The sequence below is a fragment of the Notolepis coatsorum genome, assembly GCF_963971535.1.
Source record: "Notolepis coatsorum genome assembly, chromosome: 14".
Lineage (NCBI taxonomy): Eukaryota > Metazoa > Chordata > Actinopteri > Aulopiformes > Paralepididae > Notolepis > Notolepis coatsorum.
In genome coordinates, this window is record NC_140178.1 from 58,248,963 (window position 1) to 58,261,217 (window position 12,255).

At 42.1% G+C, this 12,255-nt stretch overlaps 1 protein-coding gene across 1 annotated transcript in view; it reads right to left on the reverse strand.

The window, feature by feature from the left end:
• Positions 1 to 12,255, reverse strand: part of engase (endo-beta-N-acetylglucosaminidase) — a 108,236-nt gene that overhangs the window by 52,110 nt on the left and 43,871 nt on the right. Inside the window, 6 exon segments of the mRNA XM_084328604.1 lie at positions 409 to 455; positions 457 to 513; positions 668 to 692; positions 694 to 748; positions 751 to 836; positions 10,867 to 11,018. Coding sequence (XP_084184730.1) covers positions 409 to 455; positions 457 to 513; positions 668 to 692; positions 694 to 748; positions 751 to 836; positions 10,867 to 11,018 — 422 coding nt within the window.

Here is a 12,255-nt window from a genome sequence, read left to right on the forward strand (position 1 = left end):
TGCTGAATAGGCTGGGTCACTTCCTTTTGTCTAAACATTAAATCCTGGCTACAACTAGGTGCTAAGAATGGGTGTGTTTCTGTGTGAGAGAGAAAGAGGGAGGTAGAGAGAGAGAGAGAGAGAGAGAGAGAGAGAGAGAGAGAGAGAGAGAGAGAGAGAGAGAGAGAGAGAGAGAGAGAGAGAGAGAGAGAGAGAGAGAGAGAGAGAGAGAGAGAGAGAGAGAGAGAGAGAGAGAGAGAGAGAGAGAGAGAGAGAGAGAGAGAGAGAGAGAGAGAGAGAGAGAGAGAGAGAGAGAGAAGAGAGAGAGAGAGAGAGAGAGAAGAGAGAGAGAGAGAGAGAGAGAGAGAGAGAGAGAGAGAGAGAGAGAGAGAGAGAGAGAGAGAGAGAGAGAGAGAACACCGAGCTTACTTGTCCTGGTTTGTGCGGAACTCAGTCTTGTCGTGGGGGTCTCGTACACCAGCCCGGCGCAAAGATGGCCGTGGAAAAGTTGTGCTTACGAATGAGCTCCAGTGCCTGAGAGAGAGTATCATCAGCCAAAAGGAGAGAGAGGACTGTCTTAGAGACACACATGCAGACACACACAAACCAACCATACACACTATTGTTTGACGACCCCATGAAGAAATACCAGGTGCACACACACACATATAAGAACTCCCCCACATACCTTATTGGTATCAAACTTCCCCCGACCACGTCCCCCTGGCGAAGACGTCCACCCCGATGTAGATGTCTGGCTGGCGGCCAAGGCCCCACTGTAGGCCTTCATCCCCTCCAGGTTCTTCTCCATCCAGTTGTAGTTGGTGAAGATACCGTTACATGCATCGAAGAACACCCTGAGAGGGGGGGGGGGGTAGTGTTTTTTTTTCTTCTAATAACTAGTTAGATTAGATTCAAAAGTATTGTCATTATACAGCACAAGTACAGTACAACGAAAATAAGTTAGGCATGCAAGTGTAACAGTAAAGTGCAATAGTAATATACAATGTATGGGTGATTAAACTGGGTATAAAATATATAAATTTGTACTACTGGGTGTAGTGCTAATCAGATGTTGATGTTGCTGCCAGCCTGGCTAGAGTCAGGCCCAGTAAGGCCCCATGCCCTGATGGCCTGAGGGGTAGGGTACTTAACTCATTCTATTTTAATATCAATATTACACTCACGGACCTATATGTTACCGCTGAAAGCCATACTGAGACGCCAAAAGTGCAGTACCGGCCAGAATCCTGCTAGGTGGCAGTATCGCCCACCCTTGAAACCCTGTTCCAGACTGTGTGTCACATCTAATGTCCTCCGGGCGGAGAATTTTTGTCCAGGCAAGTCTAACGCTTCACCAAGCAACTTGAAACGCATCTAGCACACCTCAATCCATAAGTTGTGCCAAATTATGTCCGGGACCAGATGGTCATCAATACTGGAAATCGCGATCAGACAATTGGAATATTCTTTTTGGAATAACCCTGATTGATTGATTGATTTGATTGATTGATTGAAAACTTTATTAACAGATTGCAGAATGGGTACAGTACAGTACAGCTCAATACATACAATTGTTAAGGGGATGCAGACCAGAGAAAGACTTTCGTCTTGTTTACATCAGGGTCCCCCATTTTCAATTCATCATAACATATATGACATACACGACATACAGATAGACAGTACTGCTACATCTATACATTTATGACATACCAGACTTGCAAATACAGTACTGTTTGTGATACAAAAAGAGTCCAGAAAAGAGTATATACATTTGACGTAGAAACTGTACATTGGAGGAGGTTGGGTAGGTGGGGGGGGGGATTGTACATTGGAAGTGGTTGGTGGGGTGCGGGGGGGGGGGGGGGGGGGGGTGGGTTGGGTAGGAGGGGTGGGTGGGATCACACACACTGTACAAGCAAAACTGTACATTGGAATATTGACAAAACCATACTTGGTCATTTACTGTACATTGGAGGGGGTTGTGTTAGGACATTTACAGGGGCCAGTTTCGAATTGCAGTCTCCCGTAGGTGTTCTTTGAGAGTGGTTTTGAAAGTGGGTAGTGATTCACATTCCTTTACAGCTTTGGGTAGGGCGTTCCACATTGATGTGGCATAATTGCGAAACGTGTTTAGTCCCTTGTTTGAGCCGAAACTGGGTTTAACATGATTTGTGGAGCTCCCTCTGGTGTTGTGATCGTGGTATTCACTGACCTTTGGGAAGTATTTTGACATGTACATGGGTACCTTGGTCGTGTAGTGTATCTTGTAGACCAGGCCCATTGCAAGTTGCTGTACTCTGTCGTCTACTCTAAGCCATCCTAGGTTGTCAAAGTGGGCAGGGGTGAGGTGGGTTCTAGGAGTAAGGTCAAGCAGTAGTCTGACCAGTTTGTTTTGAGATGTTTGTAATTTTGTTTTTAGCGCCTTTGAGGTGCTTTGGTACCATGAGGTGCAAGCATAGTCGTAGTACCCTTGAATGAGTGCTCCTGCCAGAGTCTTCAGGGTATTCTTGTTTACCAGTGAGGAGATCCGGTACAAGAATAGAGTTTGTTGGTTGACTTTTTTTTATTACATTGGATGCCATTTTGTCACAGGAAAGATTTGCCTCTAGGATGGAACCCAGGTAGGTAATTTCTTCTTTCCTTGTGACAATATTGTCACCCACTGTAACTGAGAAGCCGTCGGTCTTGCTGAGTTTGTTATTTGAACCGAAGAGAATGGACTCTGTTTTGCCCATGTGTAATGATAGTTTGTTATCAGCGAGCCACATGCAGATTTTGCCTAGTTCTGAGCTGAGGGTTTTTTCAACCTGTAACTTGTTCTTGTCAGAGACCAGCAGGGCTGAGTCGTCCGCAAACAGGAACAAGTTGCACTCACAAGCTGATCAAAGGTAAGGACTATCTGACGTCAATTCCACCTTGATCCTACAATGATTTCATCGATCCAGCTGATCAGCGTGTGTGTTGTTCAAAACGAATGCCGTTACTGGTGATCAGAGCGTCAAAAAACTACCCCCCCCCCCCCTTGATGCATTCATGATGAAACATAATACCTATTATATACATTTGATTTGGAAATAGTAGCGTGTCCAGGCGAGAAACGCCAACGACTTTAGCAAAATTCACATAGCGCCCTATAACTCAACTTTTCAGGAATTAGCCCGGATCACTCCGAAACTATACAATATTCACCACGGGATAACGCGCAAACGTATACATGAAAACATTTTAAAATGTTTGCATGTTTGACGGGAGTGAGTGTCAAATGACCATAGTATTGTCTCCATAGCTATAATATAGAATATAGATATAGCTCTGCAAACATAGTGACGCACAGTGAAAATAGGCTATGGAAAGCTGGGACATTAGCTACAGTGATGAGGGTAATGGCTGGCGCTGAAAGTGTTAAGAGCTGCATTTTCCTATTTAAATCTGTCCTTAGTACTAAACTGTTTCAGTATCTACTTGATGAACATGTTGTACCTCGGTCATGGAAATTGTCTACAATCATCCCTGTACCTAAATTATTTCAGACTAGTTGCTCTGACCAGTATTCTGAGCAAGTGTATCATCCGGTCATAAGGCCCTCCCATAGTCGAGCAAACTGTACACAGAGCAGACTCCGCGGAGGTCCGCGCGGACTCTTTGAGCTTTTGATCTGAGCGGACGTCCGCGCGTCAGAAAATAGGAGCTTCGCACTTTGCACTCTGCTGTGGGTCTGCTTTGACTCCCTTTGAGTCCGCGCGGACCTCCGCGGAGTCTGCTCTGTGTACAGTCTGCTCGACTATGGGAGGGCCTATAGTCAACCACCCGACAGCAGCCATAGGCAACTGTCTGGACCCACTCCAGTTTGCTTATAAACATGGATGGGGCATTGGAGATGCAACACTCACACTAGTCAATTAAATCACTAAACATCTACAACTGTCTAAACGCTATGCAAGGGTTTTATTCATCGATTTTAGTTCAGCATTTACAATGACAACACATACCTTACAGCAAAGGCTTCTAAATATTGGTACTAATGGTGGACTTTCTCACTGAATTACCTCAGAAAGTCTCTGTTAATGGCACCTTGTCAGAGCAGACCATTCTAAACAACGGTGCTCCTCAAGGTTGTGTTTTATCACCAATATTATTTACTATCTATACCAATGAAATGCAACTCTGTGATTCTACATTCCAGTTATACAAATATGCTGATGATATGGCATTGGTGGGGCTACTGCAGGAGGGTGACATCAAGAGTGAAGAGTCATATTTTAGGTGAGCTGATCGACTTGTTCAGACAGCACACTGGTCATAATACTAGTAAAACCAAAGAGCTGACCATCAGCTGCAACCTGCTCCACCCAAGCCAACCAGTTACAATAAACAGTCTGTAGAAGTGGTATAACATTTTAAATATTTAGGTACTTTCCTGGATAACACGATGAGCTTTATAGCTAACACAGAATACATCTTCAAGAAGGCTATGCAACGCTTGTAAATTCTAAGACAGTTGAATAGTTTTGCTGTAAGTAGGGATATTCTAGAGCTGGTATACAAAGGTCTTGTTGAAAGTGTTATAACGTTTGATATCTCAACCTGGTATGGAAACCTTGCGGCCAAGAATAAGAAAAAATTGGCAAGGATTGTTAACATGGCCAGTAACGTTATAGGGAAACCACAAAAATAATTGTCTGAGTTATATGTATTTCGGAATAGGAACAGTTCCTTTAGCCCCAAAAAACATATGTAACCTCTTAACCGTTTCTGCGCCAAAAACTCGTTATAGCCCGCCAATCGAATTCTGCCAACGAGTAAACTCGTTATTGGATCGTTATTTCTTTTATTCGCTATTTCCATTCATAATTCATCCTGCTATGGTGTAGGACTGTGTTGCACTCTGTCTGAGACCGCAACGGTGCGATACCGCCGCCTAACGCCTTGCGGCCGCTATTGCACTCCATTTGGAACGATGTGGTTTGTTTTCCTTGCCGAGCTGCAGCGTGCAGGCAGGGTCTATACACTCCAGCAAGGCAAGCGCTCATAACGATGCATCGACGAGGCTCCACCGCCCGCCCGTTCATTTTCTTTGGTGGTAAACGTGGGACACACTACCGCGACCCCAGTATTTGGAATGGCGATCAGATAATTGGATTATTCTTTTTGCAAGGTATGGTAAGGACTATTATTATCAATCTTGCGTTGATCCGATAATTATTTTCCCACGATCGCAGCCTGTGTGTGTGTGTGTGTGTGTGTGTGTGTGTGTGTGTCATTGGCTGCAATCAAAGCACGGAGGGGCCGGTTTTCCCCAGTCCCCTTTCGTGCATGCAATGATGAAACATAATACCGATAATCTAGCGTTGATTTCAGGATGATTCAATAATCAGGCGAGAAATTGCAACGTGTTTAGTGGATTTCACTAAAGGGCTGTTTGACGGAGTTCCCTGGGATTACACAGGGCACTCTACAACTATACTCATATTCACCACGGTATAAAACGGAAATGTATTGATGACAAAATAATATGTTTTTTGCATGTTGACCGGAAGAAACCCACTGACAATCGACAGCGTTATTAGATCCATAGCTATAATATAAAATATAGGTTTAGCTCTACAAACAAGGTGAGCGATTACATGGGGTTAATGGGTGGCATGGCCTATGCACTTCCCGGAAGGGGCGTGGCACTCAATGTGTTAAGGCGAGACTACCTAGGTGAATAGGCAAATATAATGTTTTTGGTTGATTTTGAGATTTTGTTATATTTTGCTTCCTAAACATGTCTTCTATGAAACTAGTGACAATAAAACATCAATAACACACATTTAGTTGTTTATTTTACTTCATTTTGCCTGATTGCATCCATAAATGTGCACATATTTAACACATTCCTGGCCAATCACGTATATATACGTGATTCGGCGCCATGCTTAAAGGGCCAATCACGTATATATACGTGATAAGCTTGTTTTAGCTTTTATTGCATTTTAATAACCTACTCAATGTCACGGAGCGGCACTGCATATATACCCTAGTCTTGGGATTCGGAAAAGTGCATTACCAGCCAGATCCTGGTAGTGGCGCTGTCTCGAGAATGGAGTACTCCTTGTTTTCAGACCGGATGTTATTTTTTTTTCATTCAGGCCTAGTTTTTCTGTTAGCCTGAAGCGAGGGCTTCAGCCGATCGCCTGGAATACTTTTTGCGACGTGGAATTCAGTATGCAGTAAAGGAATATAGCATCCGCCAATGGACATATCGATCTACCAAATGGCGATCAATAACTGGGAAATCCTTTGGGGATCCAACCGGCCACAGGTAAGAACGATTTCACGTAGATTTCATGCTGATCAGGCCTTGTTATCATAGCCAACCAGCCGATCAGTGAATGAGGCTACAATAACGAATGCAGTTATTGGTAATCAATAATCAGAAACGACGTCCCCCGCCCCCCCATTTCATGCATTCATGGTGGAACATGATACGATCATATGCATTTAGATTTTTATCTCTAGCTTGTGTATGGCTGACACGGCAATCGATTTAACGTTATTAGCTTAGCGCCTTATAACTAGCCTTGCAGGAATTACCCCAGACCAATCCCATATAACGCTCATATTCATCACGCTATAAAATGGGAACGTATTGATGAAAATTTTTTTCCTTTAAGGCATATTGAAGGGAAGGTTTATAGTGTCAATTGACAATGAGAATGGACACATAGCAATAATTTTAAATATAGATTTAGCTCTGCATGCATAGTTAAACCTTGTTATGAGAAGCTGGCCTTATAGAGTGGGGCCCGTCTAATCCCCGTGGCCGTCAATGTGTTAATTTTAAGTGTTATTAGCTAAATATGAGCTTATAAAAATCTCAGCGCATTGCATCGGAAAACGGACAATTTAGAAGAAGCAGTCATGAAATTGTTGTAATCCTAAGAAAGAGGAGACCCGGGGCTTTCGATGGACGTCAATATTTCATAAAACTACACTACCCAGCTCACACCAGCTGCGGGCAACAGAAGTCCTACCATTTTTCACATAATCCTTCGTGATTTTCATGTTTATATCTCACAGGTCAAACAAACCTCAATGTTATTGCCATAAAATACAACGTATATTGTTTCTTTACATTTCTGTGAACGTCTAGGGAAAAAACGCATCACAATCCGGTAAAAAATGGTGGAGCTATGGACATTATACAAAAGTAACTGTACTTAGAGTAGATTTCATTCACTGTCTTTGCTGCCCTGTAACGGGGACCTGGTGGTACTAAATCCTGATCTAACTCTGCCATTCGAAATAGGAGATTTGGCCAGATCCAAAGATGTATGACTTGGCCATAATAAGATAATTTATAGGCCTGATATTCTATATTAATATTTCAAATTGCATGTGTGCGGATGGCAAAATTCAGTACTGTATCTACAAAACCCCCTGTAAATTATCTGCCCTTTATTCATTTGCAAAATTTTCACATCTGGTCAATATTAGCATGGTGTTATTCACCATCAAAAATGGAAAGAAAATAAGAAATTATAATAATTTATATTCTCCTTTGGTTCATTACAATTTACTCAAGTATAGTAACAGGGCTGGGCGATATGGCCTCTAAATGATATAACGATATTTTTTTGGCTATGTCACGATACACAATGTACATCACGATATTTGGACATTTCCTCTAAAGCCCTTAAAAATGCTTGACCCTTTGAAGCCTACAGTCACGCCAACATGACAATTAAAATAGTCCCTGCAACATTATGTCTGCATGAAACCATGAAGATGCTTTCAAAAATTATTTAATTAAACATTTCAAAAAATCTAAAAGAGTAGTCTAACTAGACACACTAATACAGAAAAAAATGTATTAACATCTAAGACAATTTATATAAATACTCTTGGGTGCCTAAGACTTTTGCACAGTACTGTTTTCTATCCACTTTAGCCAAAAATACACACACACTACTGTGAGAAAATAATAATCTTGTAACCAAGGAATGGTCCGCCTATACTTTGATAGCTTAGACTTATGATTTTTATTATCAGCAATGTTATAACATCCTACTGGTAAACAAAACACTGTAAAGGTGTGTGTGCATCATCATATATATATATTTACTTTTTAATTGCATGAAACATTATGAAGTATTCTCTTATGCCGCTTTTCCACGGTCTGCATGGTGCCCTACTACCTACTCGACTCTGTAGTAACCCCCATAGATTAGATAGATATAAAGACGGTACCCCCCCCCCCCCCCGTCAGTGTAGCTGGGGCGCCGTGACGTCATCGTCAACGCGACACACGGAGGATTTCGACGCTAGCTATCAAGCTACTGTATGAATCCAGTGCCTTATTAGCTCATTTGCGCTAGCCGCAATGCTAACGGTTAGAACGCGAGGCTACTACCAGTTCATCCACCTCGGCTCCTCCATATTCCATTGCTGTTTCTGAATAAAACACGTATGGCTAACGTTTAAACTTGCGAAGCTCTGTCCACTTCTCTCATGCTGTCGTATCCCCGTTCCCTGTTTCCTCGAGTAGAGTCCTCCAAACAAACCTGTAGCACCGCCTCTCTGGGTGTGTGTGTGTGTGTGTGCGCGCGTGTGTGTATGGGCGTGTACATGACGTAGGTTGGGACGAGTCTGTGTGTATTCTTTTTCTTTGAGCGGGAGAGACGAGAGAGTAGAGCGCTGCGCCAAAGTAAGTCATCTCAACCGCGGCGGCTTATAAACTGATGTGAGGGATTGTGAGGAACATCACGATGTCCACGATATCTTTAAAAAGTGTATAGTTTATGAACTGTACCCGATATTTATATAATATCGTCATATCGCCCAGCCCTAACAGACACAATATTTCTGATACTGTGAATATATGACACTGTAAATACATTCCATGAGATCCCTAGATGTCCCTAGATACCAAGAACATGCAAATGGACCTTGTAGAAGTGGAGCAATCTTCCATTTACTTAGGTATGTATTTTAGGTAGATTTTCAGAAAATAGGGCTCGGGTCTAAGAGGTTAAAGGACCATACCAGTCTTTTTGACATGTGGGTTCCAAGTCGTTCTTCTTAACCTCTTAAGCCCTAGCCATATTTTCAGAAAATCTGCCTAAAAATACCATGCTAAAATTGACCAGACATGAACAATTGCAAATCAAAGCAAATTAATAAAGGGCAGATGATTAAACAGAATGTTTTGTAGATACAGTACTGAATTCTCCCATCTGGACACATGCAATTTGAAATATGATTATAGAATATAGAATATCAGGCCTATAAATTACCTTATTATGGCCAAGTCGCACATCTATGGATCGGACCAAATCTCCCCTTTCCAAGTTCAATCTGGATTTAGTACCACCAAGCGCCCCTGACAAAACCGTGAATGAAATCTACTGTAAGTACAGTTACTTTTTTATAATGTACATTTCTGCGCCATTTTTCATCAGATTGCAATGCCGTTTTTTGCTAGACGTTCACAGAAAGGTAAAGTAACTAACTGCGTTCTAATGTATGGCAATAACATTCAGGTTTGTTCCACCCGTGAGATATGACATGTACTACATAAGACTTCAGGCTATGGACCCAGGGTGTTTTCCAGCTTATACCAATTTTTTGGGATATACTATTTTTGGATATTGCAACTACTACAGAAAAACGTGAGTACCAAGTCCATAGCCTGAAGTCTTATGTAGTACATGTCCAAATCTCATAAAAATCCGTTCAGAAATGAGTGATTAGGAGCGCTTTTGGTAAACTATGTACAAAATAAAAGCTCTCCAGGTTTCCATTTCCTCATTGACTTCAATTCATTCTGCGTTTTTTCCTCTTCCGGTTTTCGCTTGACATTTCACCTAGATCCCTGATTCGCACATCCCCACTTGGGGTATCATTGGAAAGCCACACTCATTGGCTACAACTAGGGATGTCCGATATTATCGGCCGATATTGGCATTAAAATGTAATATCGGAAATGATCTGTATCAGTTTTCAATTTTTTATTTTTTATTTTTTATTTCTTTACATTTATTTAAACTTTATTTACCCAGGCAAGCAAGTAAGAACAAATTCTGTTTTTATTTATTGTCAAAAGTATGGATAATGTTGTGTTAATTCCACAACAAGAGATATGTAATATTAATTACCTGAAATATATCGGTATCGGTTGATATTGGTATCGGAAATTAAGAGTTGGACAATATCGGTATATCGGATATCGGTAAAAAAGCTAATATCGAACATCCCTAGCTACAACCCTGTCTAATACAGTCTAATAGAGTACAACCCTAATTTACGAGATCGCCAAATGATTGACGGAGCTAGAGCCTCGGGAGTCGGGGTGGTACTCGGGGTGGTACTCTGCCGTGTACAATGGCGCACGCCTCACATATCGGCATGTAACTCGAGAACCGCTGAACGGATTTTGTCGCCTGAGGTGGCAATCGACAGGCAATAAATAGGGCTTTAGTTATATATATATATATATATATTGTAAAAAAGAAATGCTAGACGCTCGCAAAGTGGTGCGTCACACCGGTAGGCAAATCGTCCTCAAGAGGGGCCGGGCCGTTGCCAGTTAAGTGGTTGGTTAGCCACCATCTGCCCCTAGTGGGTGCTCACAGGCATGACACTTTGTGTAAAACCAGCTCAGTTCACACGACAATTCTTCTCATCTACACTGTGTCCTTGTTGTTCATGTTGATTAGTAGTTTGTACATCTTGCACTCGTTCTCTCCATCCATATCAGTTTCCCCCACATTCCCTCCCCCCTCTCCATCTCCATCTCCTGCCTCCATCATTGCCTTCCTTCCCTCTCTCTCTTCCATACCTGTCCTCGTCCCTCATTCCCTCTCTCCCCACCCCCACTCCAATATCTCCCTCCCTCTCTACCTGTTGTCCTGGTTGAGCTCGTTCTGCCATTTCAGCTGTCCGTTTTCCAGAACGCTGTCGTACCACAGCACCAGGCTCCTTTCGTGGACCCTCTCGTGCATCTGGTCCGTCAGGTAGCGCAGGAACAGAGGGGTGTTCTTCACCGCACCTGCCTACATCCAGGGAGCAGCACAGAGGCTCAGTTAGCCTACTTTAACACATTGAGTGCCAACGACGAGATTAGTGGTGTTAACTCGCCATGCATTGAGTGCCAATGACGAGTTTTCTCGTTTCTTTCTCGTTTTTGCTTTTATCCATACATTTTTCATTCATCCAGCCTGACGTTATCATTGGGAATGGGTCTGAGCTCGAAATGGGAAAATACCGCCGCCTATCGTCTCCCGGATGGGTGGGCATGTGCATCAGAAAAAAAGTCCGGTCTGGGGTTTTCCCTTCTCTGGCAAGCAGTATCTGTTACAACATTCACTGGGGAGGCTGGGAGCAGCTTTCGATTATGTGTTTTGGACAATAACGTTGGATCAATAAACACGATCAATATTTGGAATGGCGATCAGGAATTTGGATTAATCTTTTTGCAGAACATCTGATGTGAGGTAAGGACTCTATTTTACCAGTATTGGGTTAATCCGATGTTTTTTTCTCAGCCATCGCAGCGTGTCTGTGTGTGTGTGTGTGTGTATGACGTTAGCGCTGACCAGGTCATGGATAATAGATTTTTCAGCCCGCTTCTCTAACATGCATAAATACACATACACTATCGATAATCTAGCGCAGGGGTCAGCAACCTTTTTGACATGGAGTGCCTGTTTGAAATATAGTTGTAACTAGTGTGCCTCAACAATATTCCATGCATCGTAATTTTTTTTTCTCATAATCAGGTCTATTTAATGATAATTTCTACATTATTACATCATTATTGTTATTGTTATTATTAACAATATTATTATGATGGTTGTATCAACCCTAAATCTGAGTTGGGGGGGGGGGGAATGCAATGCAGACAAACAGCTGCATACAGTGCGACCATTTCACTCACATTTGCCCATACATTTTTGGACACATGTACGTGTGCTGTCATAGCTCCACCTACAGGCCTAATGGAGAACACCAGGAGAACACCAGGATGTGAATGGAGGGTGAATGTGAGGTATATCGTGTAAATAAGTTTTGATTGATCGCAAGACTACACTGTAAAAAAATTAATAATAATAAATGACCAGAACTTAAAAATATTGAGTTCAGTTACTGTGCATTAAGGTTTTCAGTTTTCAATCCATAATAAGTTAACAGAAAAATAAGTACACAACCACATTATTTCAACCTAATAAAACTATGTTTATTGTCATTGTTTTAAGAACACAAGTTGACTTGGTAATACTCACATTTTTT